This window comes from Pundamilia nyererei, unplaced genomic scaffold, assembly GCF_000239375.1.
Source record: "Pundamilia nyererei isolate P.nyererei 1_Seehausen unplaced genomic scaffold, PunNye1.0 scaffold00432, whole genome shotgun sequence".
In the NCBI taxonomy this organism is placed as follows: Eukaryota; Metazoa; Chordata; class Actinopteri; order Cichliformes; family Cichlidae; genus Pundamilia; species Pundamilia nyererei.
In genome coordinates, this window is record NW_005187833.1 from 22,902 (window position 1) to 41,091 (window position 18,190).

Here is an 18,190-nt window from a genome sequence, read left to right on the forward strand (position 1 = left end):
GAAGCTGGAATTCCTGGACAAGGTTTGTGACAACACGTGTATCAGTATTGATCTACTTTATAGTGCAAATATATAAATATATATATATGTAAATATATAGTCATGATATTGGTACAGAAGATGAAGATTTATAAAGTTGTATTTAAATTTCATTTCACCAGAGAAGTCGGATTGAGGTTGGGAACTTCTTTTTAGACAGTGACGGCATCAGGGAGGCATGAAACTGTGCTGAAGAAACTATGTTCTGTAATGTAATGATTTATGTTACAGAGAATACTCCCATCTACATCTCTGCACGGTATAAAAATGTATATAATTACTTTTTGTTTCCTTGATCACGCCTTATTGTGTGACATTGTTTTTGCACAACCACTAAAGCCACAAGAACCATTTAATGCTGCAGGTTTATATAACCTGTAATAATCCTTTCATGCAGCGTAATAATCGGTATAAAACCACACTTTAGTTCACACTTCATTTCATCACGACTGGACTACTGTAATTCACTGTTTACATGTTTAAACAAAAACTTCCTGGAGCGTCTGCAGTTTATCCAAAACACTGCAGTAAGGCGAACCATCGAAGTATTCACACACCCTGACACCGCTGCTGATACAGCTGCACTGGCTCCCCATCGAGTCCATTTCAAGATTCTGGTTCTGACCTTTAGAGCTCTTCATGGACAAGCACCAGCTTACATCATTAAACGTCTGCAGCCCTGTGTCCCCAGCAGCTCCCTGAGGTCATGTGATCAGGGCCTACTTGTTATTCAGCCTACAAGGCTGAGAACTGAGGGAGACAGAGCTTTGGCCCCTGTGGCTCCCAGACTGTGGAACTCTCTCCTGAGCGTAAGATGTGTGGACTCGGTAGTTTCTTTTTAGAACTGCATTTTGTCTGTTTCTGTTTTATACTTTGTCATCCTTGTGTCAAGCACTTTTTGATCTTTTATCTAGAAAGGTGCTATATAAATAAACTTACTTACACATTATGTAATAGGGCAATGTCGTTCAGGCCAACGACGCACGCATGGAGCAGTCATACATACCCAGAAAGGATAAAGCTGTGACCTGATGGCCTTGTTGAAACAACTTGAGATATAAACTTGTTGGCAGAAAGCTGATTATGCCTTGTGTTTTCTTAGTGTATATCCTACCAGGCATGGAGGGAGAAACAGGAAACCCAGGTCCTCCAGCCACATGCAACTGTTCACAGGTTCAGAGCCCACAACGATTGGTGGACAGCGTGCACACGGTCAGTGTCACACTCTGGTTAAACTGTTTACTCTGCTGGGGAGTAATCTTTATGCCATCTCATCCCAGTGCATTTTTTAAAGCAAGACTTTTGTTTTATTGGATCTGAAAGAGTGTGGAGCAGCACACCCACAGCAACACAGACAAATGGACCAGAATTCACACATGCTAGCTTACCATAGACCTTCTATAAAATGTGATTCTAGCTATGATGACTAGGGCTGGGTATCGTCACTGATTTCTAGAATCGATTCGATCCACGATTCATTTCAATTCGATTTGAATCTGGGAAATTTTGACAGCCAGAAATATTATAATTCAGATCAGTACATTTACATATTTTTGTAACTATAAAAAGGAAGCTGACACACGCAAGACTTTATCAAAGGTGTGAGCATCACAGCAGAGGCCTTTGTGTCAAAGTAGCTGAAGATAAAACAGAAAAACATGTAGGTGATTTTCCTGGCCTGGGATTTTATAAAAACATTCTGCAGTACATCAAAAACCAAAGAAAAAACCATTAATCAATATATGAACTTACCTCTGAAGTTACAGCAGTTTTATTAGAGACACAGCGTTTTGCATTTTGCATAATTTTAAAAAGTTTAAATTTGTTCAGTATTGAACAGCAGAAATTAGGTTTTCTTTTCGGAAGTATATAAAATGAAAAAAAAAAAACGTCAGCCGACAGCGCTGTAAACAACGTAGACTTGTGCGTAACAAGCAAGCGAATAATGCAGAAAACAGAGAGAGAGAGAGCTGTGCATGAAGTGTGATTTTATGGTGGTCGAAGGAAAACAGCAAAAGTCAGAGTGAATCATTGACGATGTTTATGTGAAGCTTAGTTTGGATCTTCTTTTGCAGCTGGTTCGGTCAATATTGTTTGGAGAGAGATCAAATTAACAGCTTTAGAATCAGCGCATAAAGGGCGTGAACACAAAGCGCGGACCCGCAGATCAGAATCAGCGAGCTGTCGGCTTTCAGCCCCGACTGTGAGAAAGGCGACATCTCACTGATTCTGATTCGCGGGTCACGCTGTGTGTTTACGTCTTTGTGCAGAATCCGTGTACCTGCTCTCATTTATTGTTTTACTGTTTGGTGATTGTTGAAATTTTGAGGTTTAACCTCAACCTCAATATGACCTATAATAAATTTATAATAGAAAAATCGATTCAGGATTTTAATGAATCGATTTCACGTTATCCAAGCCAGAATCGATTTTAATCGATAAATCGATTATCAAAACCCACCCCTAATGATGACCCAGCAGCTCTGGATTCCTCATTTCGAAACCACTGCCACCAGTAAGCTTTAAACAAGTCACAGAATAGTTCTGCATGCCATGAGGTTCATGTGCTTGTTCAGTTACATGTTCAATTAGGCTGTAATCGAATTTCTAATTTGTAAACAAAGCAATTCTTGCATGACTGCTTGTGTTGTGACAGCTGTCAATCAAAGCGGCAGTAATCCTTGGTCCAAACACAGGAGCTATAAATGTTTTCACCTTATGTGCAGTTGTCATGACGAGGAAAACAGCTGGAGACCTGGACTTTGTACCGTTGTGGAAACAAATCCTTTTGACCTCAGCAGGCTCATGTGTCACTCTGCAGGTGTTTGTTGCGGATGGAGAGAAAGCGATGAGAAGGCTGCGCGTGGAGAATGTGATGGTGCTTCGCACGGACAAAAAGGCTCTGTACATCTACACTGAGTCTCAGTGGATCAACGTATTGGTAACACACAGCAACAATCGAATGGAAACACAAGATCCAACACACAATACACAACTGTCTGATGTTTAATGAAGAGTCTCTGTGTTGCTCTCTCCACACAAACACACGATTTGAGTGTTTCTTCTTCCACATACTGAAGCTTTAAATCATTATTGATTATGATAATGATTATTCTTTTTCTTTTTTTATTTTGGCAACAAGCACAAATCGGTGTAGCCCATGTATCAACAGCTACGCAGCTAGAAGTGGGGGGCAGGCTTTAATAGCAGTCACAGTGTCGTCTTTTCTGTGTGTTTTCCCTGCATGGAGCAGCAGGATCCCCGACACTGACGGCATACTGAAGCTGAACCAGACCTCCAACCTCAGCTGTCCATTAGCAGCGTCTGACCAGCTCCTCTAACATGTACAAGCATTCCCTTGGATTTGTGTGACCACTCTAATATGACCTATGAATATCCTTTTGTGAAAGCTCGAGCTGAAAGGTTTTTTCCACCAAGTTGGTGTTGTGGCCTGATGAGTGAGGGAAGGATCATCAGCGTTGTCTAATTGTCCATCACAGACTGTTGGTCACTGAACATCCTCCGGATCGCCCCTGCAGCAGTTCTAACTTTAGTAATCACCATCATTTACAAAGTTTACATGTTATATTTGATAAGATCCGACAACTGAAAGCATAACGTCATCAGGACTGTGCTGTGTGAGGTCACAGAGTAAGGAGGCTCATTTCCTCACAGACACAAACAGAAGTCACTTAAAATAATGTTCCTGCATTGTTTACCTTTCCAGACCTGGAAGCTATGCCTGTCTTTTGTCTCAACTGATGATTTATGCATGCATCACTTAAAAGCACTTAAGTCTTCATCATAACACACCAAAAGGAAAGTGTTTCTTTCTTGTGCTGCTGCAGTGATCCACCTCCTACAAAGAGGTCAATAAAAACAAATACTTTGTCTTACCTTGTTGTGAACATGCTTGTTTGTTTGCTGCGATTAACAACCTGCTCTGCCACCTGAGCTGCAGCCACACCTACAGTCACAGCCTTCTAATTTTCAAAACAGTTGTCAGTTATGATTGTCACATTGAGGTGAGATTTGTAAAACTAACCTGGTTACACTCTCTTAACAAGGAAACGTCCATATAATGCAAAACATGGAAATAGTTTCTTTTGCTTGCCTGTCTTCAGCTGTCTTTCAGCTCTCGCTTCTAATGGACCACATCCCCACAGTGTTTCTGTCAGTAACATGACTGAGCATACACAGTTTCTCAGAGAGGAAGATTGGCAGAGGTTCACCAAGCTGCAAAAAACTGTCTACATCATCAAACACCAGGCGACGGCTGTTCTCAGATGTTAAAGACGGGTGGGTCCTACACTATGCTGAACACGGCTCTCCTCAATGTTTTGTGTTGGTGCCATCAAATTCAAAAGGAACTTATGGGCTCAAATTGTGGTCATAAATATTTTGTACTTGTAAATCAGTTTTGTATGTGTAAAAAGATTTGTGTGTGGACTTAGCCAAAAAATATGTGTGAAACTGCACTCTAGTTTCAAGATACAAGTATGAATTTTGACCCTATTTTTCTTCCTTTCAGCTGATTGGTCAATGTCATGTCAATCACAAATTTAACAATCCAATCAGAGAACAGATGGGTTTTCTGTCAGAGGGGTGCTATTTTGAACTGCAGGTCTTATCATGTCTGACAGAGGAAAACTCTACAGAACTAAACCAGATGTAGTACAGATGAACTTTATATACACAAAGCAAAATGTGCCTTCATTAGTTCAAGGGCTAAATGGATTGTCGTTGTTGTTGTTGGACCAACAGACTATCAAAAACAATTATATTAATATTTCTATTCAGCCCTCTACACTACAAATTATTCCAGTTCAGAAACCAATTCTTTTTTTAGTTCTATCCGGGAAAAAATCCTCAAATTGATACGTACTTTAAAATTCTCAATGAGTCTGAAATTTTATTGGATACTCCTGTTTCCCAAATGGCGAGTGGTAAATCAACAGGTCCCGACAGAATCACAACTGAATTTTACAGACATTGTGACATTAAAGATTTATTACTAGAGGTATTTAATGAATGTATAAATGATCAGATGCTTTCTCCAACTATGAAACGAGGAATAATTTCTTTACTTCCTAAACCAAACAAGGACTAGCTCATGCAAGTTGGCTCATGTTTATGCCAACAGATTAAAAACAGGATTAACTCAAATAATAGACGAGACACAGTCAGCCTTTATAAAAGGACATCATAACCATCATCATACCCGTTTAGTATTAGATATGTTGGATTACAATCATTTAATTCCTCATGATAGCCTTATTTCCTGATTTCTTTAAAGCTTTTGATTCTTTGGAGCATAATTTTTTGTTTAAAGCTCTGGAGTCTGTGGGTTTTGGTCCCAGATTTGTTAGTGTAGTGAAAATGTTGTGCAAAGATATAACAAGTAGTATTGCACTCGATCAGGGGTTTTCTAATAGTTTTAAAATGAATCGTGGCTAATAGTAATGCCCTATTAGCCCGTTATTGTTTATTGTTGCAGCTGAAAGGCCATTTATATCAAACTCTCTTCAGATCTGGAAGGAATAAACATTCTCGATAAAGAATTTAAAATTTGCTGATGACACTGCCTTATTTCTAAAGAATGTAAATATGGTCTCTACTGCAATTAATAAAATCCTTTCATTCTCAAAGCATCCGGCTTAACACTAAACCTTGAAAAATGTGAAATCTTAGCTGCACACCTGTAATCAAAGTACTATTAACAATATTCCAGTAAAAGAGGAGGTAAAATACTTTGGTTTAATAATCAGTAAAAATATTAAGGATGGAGAGAATAATAACAACTCCTAGATTAAATGTAGTTTAAAAATATTTAACCATTGGCTAACATTTGATTTATCCATATTAGGTCGTATCTTACTGTCTAAAGCAGAAGGACTCTCAAGACTCACATACCCCTGTTATTCAATTTTTACACCTGCAAAAATGAATAAACTGTCCAATTCCATTATATTCAGCTTTATCTGGAAGAATAAAACACATTATATACGCAAATCACAATTAGTTAAAGACTATGAAAAGGGGGGCTTGAAAGCTTTAGACTTTGAATCCATTATTGCTGCGTTCAGGCTCAGATGGATGAACGACTGCATTTCCCTCAGTCTATGTGGTGCTATAATCCAAACAAACTCTTTAATAAGCTCGGGGTATTTTATGCTCAGATGTGATTTTGAAATATCTGAGATTCCTCTTAAGTTGTCTAGTTTCTATAAGCAAGCTTTGCATGTTGGGAAACTAATTTTCACCCACAATTCTGTGTTGTGGAATAGCAGGGTCATAGTCACCAATAAGAGTGCTTATTTAAATCAGACTGGTATGATAACGGTGTGTGTTTTGTTTTTGATCTGCTTGATAAAAACGGAAACTTGCTATCTTACGAAGAATTTATTGATAAATATAAAATAGACGTTTCATTTAATAATTATAATAATGTTTGTAAAGCGATACCCACACCGCTGTTAAATCTTATCGTGAATACTTGAAAGATTTCACTAATAAGAACATGCTCACTTTCTGACGATAGGTAATACCTCAATAAAGGACAAACAATTTAATAATAAGTTAATCTCTAATACCTGTAAGCAAACAGTATTCTGTGACTATAATGTCAATGTCAGACATGACCTCGATAGCATGTTGAAAGAAAAGTCCTTTTCTTTTTACCTAAAATAGCCACCTGTGCCTAAAATGAAAGAAACACTTCTTATCTGACGTTTATCCAGTTGGAGAAATTCTGTATAAAAGGTTTTAGTTTGAGTCCGACTCTTTTCTGTTCTTCCGATCCAGAAACACTAGAGCATCTATTTTTCACTTGTCAGTATGTTGATGCTTTTTGGTTTGAAATACTCTGTTGGGTTTCACTCAGATTTCCAATACACCTTCCTTCACATCTAAGGATGTTCTTTACTTTATGGACAACCTGGACTCTGAAATCTCAGATGTTGTCAGTTTTGTAATAGTGCTGTGTATTTTATTCAATCATGTAAGTGGAAGATGCCTCTCCTATGTTTACCGTCTTCTTCAATTCCTTTTGTCAATATTTTAAGTCACTTAAGCTTATTTCAAATATGAATAAAAAGACTGCTGTACTATGCTGTAAAACCACAAAGTACTTGCTATTCTAATGTTTCTGCCTGTGTCAAAAGGTCCATGTTCCTTATTATTTTACCCTAGAAACTTTTATTTTCTCCCAGTAAAGTTATAATGACTTTAAAATGTAAATTGTTACAATTCTGGTCTGTTTCCTTGACTTGTTTTGTATATGAGAATTTCTTTCAATAAAGGTTTAAAAACAAAAAAACCCCTGCAGAACACCAGCACGCGAGGCCTGGAGTTGCCCACCCCTGCTATAGACAAACGACACTTTTTGCTGTGGTTGTTGGTTTGATCAACTCATTTTGTGGATGTTTTATAAACAAAGACCACAACATAAATGTAATATCGCACACTTTAAGCATACATCACTGTGTGCATTTTGTTGCATCAGTTTAACAGGCATGCTCATGATGGAGTTCTGCTAGCTTGCCAGAAACATGGATCCACACACTAACGGCTTACAGACCTGTATACAAATGTTCAATGTGCACACGTTTGAATCACTTCTCCTTTATTTTAAATGCAACAGCAGTCGTGACACCAAACAGCCATGTTCTCTGCTGGGTGTCCTTGAGCAAGACATTTTCAAGACATCAATCAGCGTCAAACTGTATCTCGAGTGTCGCTGAAACACACCGAGTGAGTACTTTCCTGCAGGGCAGTGGGTTATAGAAGTATTTCTCTCAGGTGAATCCCTCCAACCTCCCCAACAATATCACCAAACAGGTGGTTGAAATATTAAAACAAACTTAAACCATTTTCTCACCATAATTACAAACCGGAGGGGAAAACAACTGAGAGCTGAGATGATTGCCAAACTGGGGCAGGAATATCATATTTTTGGCATCTGTGCTGGTGCAGTGGTGGTGACATGTCATGCAGAGGATTTTCATCAGGCAGGATTAAAAACTGGAAGGTAGAGACAGAGTGAGGTTAAGCGGCACATAAAATAGAAAACAAAGATCAGAAAATGGATTTAAAAACTTTATCAAAAATGACAGAGCAAGTTTCAGTAACTATAAGAGTGGAAGGATGAGACGAACAACTCGACTGACCTGAAACGTCCTGCTGCTACTCTAACCACATGTACCCTCTGACTACTACCAGAAGACATGTTGCTAAAAACAGAGTCATTCATGTCTGACTTTATCTACTGACTTACAAAGGCTAACTGCGATAGCTGACTAGTGTCATGGGTTGTATCCACACTCTTAGCACCAGAGAAGTGTCTTTTTTAACAGGGTGCTCTTTCCTCGTGTCAGGCAGTGCTGAAAAATATCCGCAATCATTTCCCACAGCCCCCAAAATATTATTTTAACCAAACGTTAACCCCAAATGTTTGTACATGTGGGTGGGATGCTGCAACCAGTGAATCTTGTAGGTGAACAGTTCAGAGCTGTCACCTTAATCTGACAGATATTTCAACTCCAAAGGTTAACATCAGGGCTCAGTGTGAACAGTGTTACGGTTTAAACAGGGCTCAAAAGACTTGCAGTTGACTGAAGCCCCGTCTGCTCTTTAAAAAAAACCAACCACCAGGGGGCGCAAAAGTAAATAGAAAAGTGAAATTGTGCATTTCATGGTTCTATGAGTTAATTGCACCTGAACCTGTCCTAATAGAAGCTGTTGTTATTTTCAAAAGCACGTTCCAGCAATGGGACATTAAGGCCAACAGAGACCTGTGCTACTCTCGGTCATCCTATCAGGTTGTTGCCCCATAAAAGCTCGAGATGAGTGTTTTTTGGCTACACCGTCACACAAAGATGCTAGTGAGTATGTCACAGATCATACGAGTCCAGGCTTTAGGGTGGTCAGGGCGTGATGTAAACAATGCTTTTAACAGTTAGCATGTTGCTTTTCAGGCACTTGTTCCCAGCATATCCTTTAGTGTTTGATTACTTTAGTGGTCGCACACTTTCGCTAACTTACAAGTGACTGAAGAGTTAAAACAACACACACTCGTACAGTCTTCTTTCATTGGTGGACTGTTAGGCTTGGGCAGCATCTTTGTCATATTTTACCAGGTTATTTCATGTTTGGATCTTTTCTATGTACTTTGTCTGCATCTCGCCCCCACCCTGACCCCAGCTTGCACAGTGGGAAAGTATCATGTAAATTTCACTCAGCCATGACCCAGAAAAAACTAGTTACTGACACTGACACAGCTTACACATGGAAGGCTAGCATCAGCTGGTGCTAGGACTTCAAACATTAGTCACACGCGGGGTGGTTTTCTTACTCTGAGATTGCTGCATCAGTCTACAGCAGCGGTCCCCAACCCCCGGGCCTCGGACCGGTACCGGTCCGTGAGTCGTTTGGTACCGGGCCGCGAGAGTTGAGGCTCAGGGGTGAAATGTATAGTTTTCAGGGTTTTTATCGGTTTTCAGTGTTATTTTGTTATCGTTTTTATCGTTTACTCGGTTTTCCTGGGTCTTTTCACGTGTGTTATGAATAAATCTTCTTTTTTTCGGTACCGGTGCTAGTTTTATTTTGTTGTATTTATCCGCGACACTTTAAAGGTCGGTCCGTGAAAATATCGTCGGGCATAAACCGGTCCGTGGTGCAAAAAAGGTTGGAGACCGCTGGTCTACATTATAATTTCCATTTAACCCATTTCCATTGAAGCTGGCTGCATATTAGCACATTTGATGAAAGAGGCAGGTCTGACTGTGAAACGCTCTTCGGCTAATGACTTGTCAGTTACAAGTACACCTGATCAGCACAGCATGACAAGGACTTACATAATGAACTTAATGAATGAACTTGTTATTCAATAGGACCAAAACGAGTGGCTGAGTGCCTTGTACTAGTGCGGGCAAAGACGTTACAGTGTGACGATATTCTGTGAGGACAGTGGTGACAGCGAGGGGGGGGGGTTAACTTCCTTTTAACAGGAAGACCTCTACAACATCGAGGGAGGCCCACCAACAACAATGTGGTGATTGTGTCTGTCATTAAAAGGACGTCTTTGATATTGGAGCACTAAAGCTGCGCTCAGAGAACCTGACTCATCATAACACTTAAGTACAGACAGCTGAGAGAAAAGAAGTCCAGGTCTATCCTGATGGCCTCTACAGAGGGAAGACGAGAAAACAACTGGCGCAAATATACTCGTGTGATGTAATTTCAGTCCTGATTTGTTTATAATCTGTGCCCAGCATCCCTGGTTGAATGTCTACCTGACATACAACATGTCAATCAGCAGATATTCAACCGATTGGTTTTACGCCCTGGGAGTCAGCACTGGTGAACTGGTGAACCTGCGTAACATGAACCTCACATCTGCTCCTTTCTATGGAGGGACTTGATTTCAAAAGTAGCATCTTCTCGTTTCTCAAACTCGGCTTGTTTAACATGTGGCTAAAATGCAAGCTAACCCTAAACAGTTTGCTAGTTACTTGGCGGTTTGTTAAGAGTGGAACGAAAGAGACTTATTTAGAAATGACCCAAATATAAACCCAGAGGAACTGGCTGTATAATAGTTTTGGCAGCCCAGATCTTTAGAAGAAGGCAGACCCATCCCCAGTCAAACTCATTCACTCCGGACACGTCTTAAAATCTTAAAATAACTATAACAACAATATCTTTCCAGTATTAAATAATCTTATATAAAAACACACAAAAACAGTTGGAAATAAATGGCAAACCTCCCTCTAAGGGCTCCCCGCCTGCCTCCCCCCTCAGTTCACAATACACATTTACACACTGTGCCGTCCTTCAATGATCCCTCCTTCCCTGGGTCAGTAACATCACTGCCACTGCTCCATGCAGTACCTGCTGTTTTGCAGCAAAAGGTCTCTGCTGCCGTTCAAGTCTTTGTCTCTAGTCGAGTTTCAATTAAGCTGCACAGACGTTGTGAAAAAAGCTCGATAGGTGACTTTTCTGCTTCGCTTGTATACAGATATATACATATTTCATACTTATTGGATTAAACATGTATTGTTAATGATAAGAGTAATGAGGTTAATATTAACAATCAGGGTCTGAGATTAAGAGTAGGACACTTGCTACTTCCTCAGAGTCCGAGGGTGGATGGTTTAGGATGGAGCGAGACGGATAAGGAGAGAGACATTAATTATTTTCTCTTCAGGAACAATTACACCAAATTGTTGAGTTTGGTTCTTTAAGCTCCACCCACAGCGTCCTCCTTCCCCTACCACTCACTGGTCAGTTTGGTGCTTTGGTCCCGTTTCGGCGGAGCAGGAGGCGGGCCTCGCCGCAGCGTTGCATAGCCTGAGATGTTGGCGTGTTTGGCGGAGTGGGAGTGTGCGTGGTGGCGAGATAAAGTCTGAGAGTGTCCTCGGACTCCCTGCTGCTGCTGTTGCTGCAGGAGCTCAGGTGGAGGAGGGGGGAGGAGTGCCATGTCGTCCATGGTGCCCACAAGCTCCATCTTGGAGGAGGATATGAGGTGGGAGGAGGTAAGCGAGCCGTGGCGAGACACAGACTTCCTCTTAAGGGTTCGGTTTAGGTCTTCCAGGAAGTGAGACTTTAGTGCCAGGGAGCCTGGAGCAACTGATTTGGGGGAGGTGGGGGGAACAGGTGAGGAGGAATAAGAAGACAGTGATGGGGGTGGGGTCTGAGATAGAGGTGGTGGTGAGAGGGGCATTGAAGTTGCATTATCGTACTGGGCCGTGTTGCTCATTCGCCGGTTCAGTGTTGGAGGAAGGACCGCCCCCTTTTTCAGTGACCCTTGTTTCCATGATGACGAGGATAAGGAGGAGGTTGCTGGATGTTGGTGTGACTGCATCTGTGGCTGGGGGTTTACCACTGCCACCTTTGGGGGTTGGTGAAAATCTGATGGGTGGGGAGGAGGAGGAGGAGGAGGAAAGAGCTCAGAGTCACTGGGGGGAGGTGGGAAGTAGTCTGGGGATGAATCGAGGTGAGGAGGCTGGGAAGGAGGAGGTGGGGGCAGAGGACACTGGAAGTCAGCCGGCTGGTGGTGCTGCCCGGTCTGCAGTCCCTGGAGCGCCAGCGGCAGGTTCGCCAGATTCAGTTTCCCTGGTTTGGGTAGCGGAGCAGGAAGTGAGGAAGAGTCTTTAGAAGGTGACCCTGTCGCTGACGAGGAGCTCGACGAGGTGCCCATTTGAGGAGCTTGGCCAAATTTGCTAACCAGGCTCTCAACCGTCTTGGGCCTCTCCTCCTGGGTCTCTCCTGATGAACTGGAGCGGATAGAGGAGGCTCTCTGAGGTGTAGGTGGAGGGCCCCGTTTGGAGGATCCCGTGGACGAGGAGGAAGGCGACCTCTTTATGGGCGAACTTGTCTTGGAGGACGAAGAAGAAGAGGGAGGAGGAGGGAACTCTCCCAGGGAGCTGTCGGTAGGAGGTGGCGGGAACTCTGGGGATTGTGGAGCCATGACACTGCCAGGTTGCCACTTTGGTTTGGCCTTAACTGCTGGAGGAGACAGAGGGGCAGCGATCTTGGATCCCTCCATGTTGGAGTTAGGGGCAGGGTTTCCTGGGAACTGATTGACAATTTGTTTGACCAAAGAGGAGGTAGCAGCTGCAATGGAGACAGCAGAGGAGGTGGAAGAGGGAGAGATGGCAAGATTTTTGGAGGAAAGGCTGTGCTGCTTTGGCAGAGTGGGAGGGGGCTGATTTGGGGAGTGTCCTGTGGAGAAGCTCTGCTGCTTTTTAAATGATCCGTGTCCAACTTGTGGCTGTGTTGGAGACACAGGTGAGAGTGCGATGGGAAGGGAAGAGGGGCCCGAGGGTTTGGGAGCAGTGAGAGGGGGAAATCCTCCAGTGAAGGTTTTGGGAGGTGCAGGAGGTGGTGCGTTAGGTGACAGAGGCCGGAGACCTTGCAGGGAGGTTGGAGGAGACAGCTCAGTGGGAGGTGGAGGAGGTGGGGGAGAGTTATCATCAGGCACTGCTGGGCTGAAGTCATACACCATGTTGGGAAACTTCTGTGCCAGGAACTGTTGGAGGCCCGTGTTGGAGAGTTGAGTGCATGAGCTAGGGATGGGCTCTGGAGGTGGTGGAGGTGGCAACCCATTGGCATCCGGGCTCTCGGGGGGAGGAGGGGGTGGGAGATAGGAGGGCTCCTGTGCCAGCTCCTCCTCCAGTGGGGGTGGTGGTGGAAGAGCGGATGGGCTTGGAGGGCCAAATTTCAATGCTGCCATGGCTGAGCCCGGCGCTGGTGCCGTGGGTGGAGGAGGAGGGGGAGGAGATGGTGGTAGCTGAGGGGAGGTGCTGTAGGCAGCTGGAAGGGTGTTGTAGTTGGAAAGCGAGGGTGGGGGGGCACCCGCCTGCTGTGTTCTGGATTGGTTCTGGCTCTGCAGGCGAGCCAGCGTGCTGTACTTCATGTATGAGGCGGGAGGAGCCGGCTGATGGGCCACGCTCGCTACAGGGGGCAGTGCGGGAGGCGACGGCGGTGACGGGGAGGAGTCCTCAGATGGGACGAGGCTGTCAGTGAAGCTGGTCCGGGATGGTGGAGTCTGAGAGAGAGGGAGCGGCTGGGGGGAGAGGCTGGGGATCTGCACAGGGATGGGTCTACTGATCGGGTCGATCTTCATCATCTGCAGACAGAGATCAGAGCGGGGAGTGGGATGCAGGATAAAGACGTGGTGAGAAAGGAGGGAAAAAGAAAAAATGACCACAAGCTAAAGACACCCGACTCTAAAAATGAAAAAATCCACAAGAAGGCGAGACATCAACCGAGTGCAGAGAACACACACAAACATTCACTGAAGAGTCATTAGGAGGTCTTAACATGCCTTACATACAAAGGTACTGAATGTGTTTGTTATTAAATCTGTGTTTGTACACCAGTTTGTATTTAATCATTAATTATCATTAACATCCTCCACAGTGCTCCGTTTCCTGTCTTCCTCCCTGCTAAAGCTTTAAAATGCTGGCTCACGGGGGGTTTGTCTGCTTGTTGGGATTGTCTCTGTCTTATATATAAAGCACCTCGTTGTTGTGATTTGACGTTATATCAATAAAACTGAAAACTTGTTTGTTTGTTGCATTTAAGTCAGTTTTTTGATTTGTTACATTTGTATCAACATAGTTTATTGTTAAATCCCCCAAACTGATTTTATCTTGTATAAAATGTTACAAGTTGTCCTTTTATATTCATATGTATATTTATTCCTATATCTCGATATATTTATCTATCGTAACTTTGTTCCTAAACTAATTTAATATGAGTTCTTGTTGTTTGTTGTGTATTTGCTGCTCCATTTCCATCTGGGATTCATAAAGTTTCTCTGATTCTGAAGTTACTATAATGTTAACGTTTTCGTGCAGAGGGGCACGTAGGCCAGCAGCAGCCTGTCAGCATACTAGCAGTGAACAGTGGAAACCTTCTCATTAAATCAATACACTGCATGTCCAAGTCATAGTTAGCAAACAATGCATAATTCAACATTATTATTAGCGTTAGAGTTCAATGTTATTAACACGTTTTATATTCTGGGCAGGTGTCAGGTTCCTCTGACACGCGTCTTAGGCAGTTTGTGGTTTAGCTGCTGTTCCACGTTCGTTCCAGCTTTCTTTACAAACTCTTTGTTTATCCTCTGATCTGGCATCAAACTCAACGATGTTCACCGTGAGCCGCGCTCAAACATGTCTGGTTAGCTTTAGTTAAACAGTGTCATTTATTAAATGTTTGCAGGGGGCATTCACACCACGAGGTTAGGAAGAAAATCCAACAGGTCAGCTGCAGCCGTTTAAAACAGGTGAAAACCAACATATACATGCTGGGTATCGTCACTGATTTCTAGAATCGATTCAATTCAGATTCACAAGGTCCCGAATCGATTCGATCCACGATTCGATTTAATTCGATTCAATTCGATTCAATTCGATTCAATTCGATTTGAATCTGGGAAATTTTGACTGTCAGAAATATTATAATTCAGATCAGTACATTTACATATTTTTGTATCTATAAAAAGGAAGCTGACACACGCAAGACTTTATCACAGGTGTGAGCATCACAGCAGAGGTCTTTGTGTCAAAGTAGCTGAAGATAAAACAGAAAAACATGAAGGTGATTTTCCTGGCCTGGGATTTTATAAAAATATTCTGCAGTACATCAAAAACGAAAGAAAACCATTAATCAACACATGAACATTACCTCTGACATTACAGCGGTTTTATTAGACACACGGCTAAGCGTTTTGCATTTTGCATAATTTTAAAAAGTTTACATTTGTTCAGTATTGAACGGCAGAAATGAGGTTTTCTTTCCAGAAGACTGTAAAAGGGAAAAAAAACGTCGGCCAACAGCGCTGTAAACAACAGTAGACTTGTGCATAACAAGCAAGTGAATAATGCAAAAAACAGATTTTTAGACGGGAAACTGTTCTTGAAGAAAGAGAGGGGGGGGGGAGCTGTGCATCGTGGTGGAAGCAAAACAGTAAAAGTCAGAGTGAATTCATGACGATGTTTATGTGAAGCGTTTGGATCTTCTTTTGCTGCTGGTTCGGTCAATATTGTTTGGAGAGACATCAAACTAACAGCTTTAGAATCAGCGCATAAAGGGCGTGAACACAAAGCGCGGACCCGCCGACAGATCAGAATCAGCGAGCTGTCGGCTTTCAGCCCCGACTGTGAGAAAGGCGACATCTCACTGATTCTGATTCGCGGGTCGCGCTGTGTGTTTACATCTTTGTGCAGAATCCCTGTACCTGCTCTCATTTACTGTCTTAGCTGTTTGGTGGTGGTTGAAATTTTGTGAGATTTCACCAGAGATTCTGGCATTTCGGGCAAAATAAATTTATATTAAAAAATCGATTCAGGATTTTAATGAATCGATTTTACGTTAGCCAAGCTAGAATCGATTTTAATCGATAAATCGATTATAAAAACCCACCCCTAGTCCTGACTCTAACCTCACTGGGGTCACCGTGCCCGTGAGCGTGACCACTCCACGTACAGTAATGGCAACAAGCCTGTGTTACATTACATGATATAATGACACTGGCTGCAGCGCAGCAGCAAAAACAACATCTTTGACTTGCAAACACTCTGAAGGATTAGCTTGGTGTTCGCAGCTACTTGCTCTCTGACGACCAACGAACATTCCTGAATCCTAACTACACATCTGCAACATCTACATTTGCTTGTTTTTACTGTAGCTTTTTAAAACTCGTACAGTTTGGGTTTTAATGAACGTATGATTTACCACAGACTGTGATTCACTAACAGCTTTTCAAGGCCTTCAAATGAATGCACAGAAATGCTGGAGGAAGCACCGTAAGCCTAACGTCGAGGAAAACATCTGTCACATCTACTCAACTGTTCAATGTCATGATTGTCCATTTTTATACAACTGCAGCTCAAGTGTCACTTCAAATAAAACCAGTGCTTTAAAGATTGCAGCCAAGCTGTTAACATGCCGGTTACATCACTTCCTGTCTAACCTCCACTCCCTCCTCCTCCTGCACAAAGTGGAACTGGCATACGCCCCTTCATCTTTGATCGCTGGTAGGAAAGCAGAGGGGAAACATGGGCAAAGGCAGAACACAAGCAAACAGATGATGGAGGAACACACTGTGAGCATGACCGCACCTCTCCCTGCGTTCCTCTCCTCCAAGCATCAGAGAAAATGGAGCTGACGACACTCTGGGAGCGGGTGTGGCCCGATGATGTCATCTCTGATACACCGCTGTCTGACTGGCTCGAGTGGTTGGACTGGGATTCTGGAGGGTTAACAAAACATTGAAAAACTGATGACAGTGCTTTTAGTGTGTCTACTTGGAGGCCCTGACGTGAGAGAAAAGATGAGCTCATGTTTGAAAGAATCTTTCCACAGCAATGTTTCTCAGGCTCTGAGTGCTCCTTCAGCCCTAATGTGTTCTTCTGTAGGTGAGATGTACATTCACATGTAATACATAACAACACACTGCTATGAACGAGCCATTAGAGCAGGGCGATATGGCCAAAAATATTTATCACCATATACATTTGAAAATTTGCGATAACTACGATGTAACTGACGATATAATTGACACAAGACAAGATACTTTACAACTTTATTAGTGCAAAAAACCATCAATGTGTTTTCACTTAAACAAGCAGCTGTTTTTTATCTGCATTAAAGTTATATAAACATGTAACAGTGCAAACTCCTGTCGGACAGTTTCCAGTGGAAACTGGCCGACATATCCTCAGCATAACCATGTATAACATCCACAACACTTAAAAAGAGGTTAAACACACACAACACGGTAACATTATGTTGAAGCACAGTACGTATCACTCCGCGAGGCTCCGCCTACGATAGCCGTAATGCTCCAACAATCCATCAAGCGGTGCGGCTTTGTAGCTCAGCAAAGTCGTACTGAAACATCTGACAGATTTTCGAGCGCCGTGCACATAAAATCGTTTCGAGGTCAGTAAACACAACCAGAGTTCATACATAAGGCACACGGGATTATAAGGGGCTCTGTCGACTTTCAGAAAAATCAAAGGATCGATTTTAAGTGTCGTATTTTCCAAACAACACGGTAATAACGACGGCCCGCTAGCATGCGCTACCAAAAATAGTGCTTTGTTGTGTGTCTGAGGGACGAAAGATAAACCAGTTCCACCACTGAAGCTGCAGCACTTTTACAAACCAGTTCTGGTTCATCGTTTCATTCAACGAGCCGCGTTCGCTCTTCTCGTTCTCCGTCGCCGCCATGTGCGTATGTAAACAAAGGCACTGTGCATGCGCGTTTTACCCATATTCTATCGCCATATTTCATTTTCTTATCGTTGCCCAACATTACACCAGTATTACCATGAACGGTATGATATGTCCAGCTCTACCAGCCAGTGAATGATCTCAACCAAAGGAGGCACACGGACCTGGAAGGCTGGAGGAGCTGGATCCAGACTTGATGGAAGATGAAGACAGGGAGGACCAATCATAGGCTGCCTCCGACCTCCTCATTGCCTCCTGGAAGTTGATGTACAGCTGCTTCCCGTACTGATGGACACATACACAGGTGACACTTTACACAAGAAAGGCAGCTTCAGCAAGTACACAGCGTCCCCACAGTGCTCCCCCATGTGCATCAGGCTGTGGGCAGGAATAAACACTTGGGGGG

General features: G+C 42.8%; 1 protein-coding gene across 2 annotated transcripts in view; it reads right to left on the reverse strand.

The window, feature by feature from the left end:
- Positions 1-7,974: 7,974 nt before the first annotated feature.
- The window catches only part of raph1a (Ras association (RalGDS/AF-6) and pleckstrin homology domains 1a), an 82,879-nt gene continuing 72,663 nt past the window's right edge, over positions 7,975-18,190 (reverse strand). For both annotated transcript variants that reach the window (XM_005753486.1, XM_005753484.1), the window contains 4 exons: positions 17,949-18,069; positions 16,668-16,798; positions 11,317-13,666; positions 7,975-8,061 (listed from right to left, as the gene is read on the reverse strand). In XM_005753486.1, the coding sequence (XP_005753543.1) occupies positions 8,045-8,061; positions 11,317-13,666; positions 16,668-16,798; positions 17,949-18,069 (2,619 nt within the window). In that variant the 3' untranslated portion in view covers positions 7,975-8,044. The remainder of the gene's footprint in view (positions 8,062-11,316; positions 13,667-16,667; positions 16,799-17,948; positions 18,070-18,190) is intronic.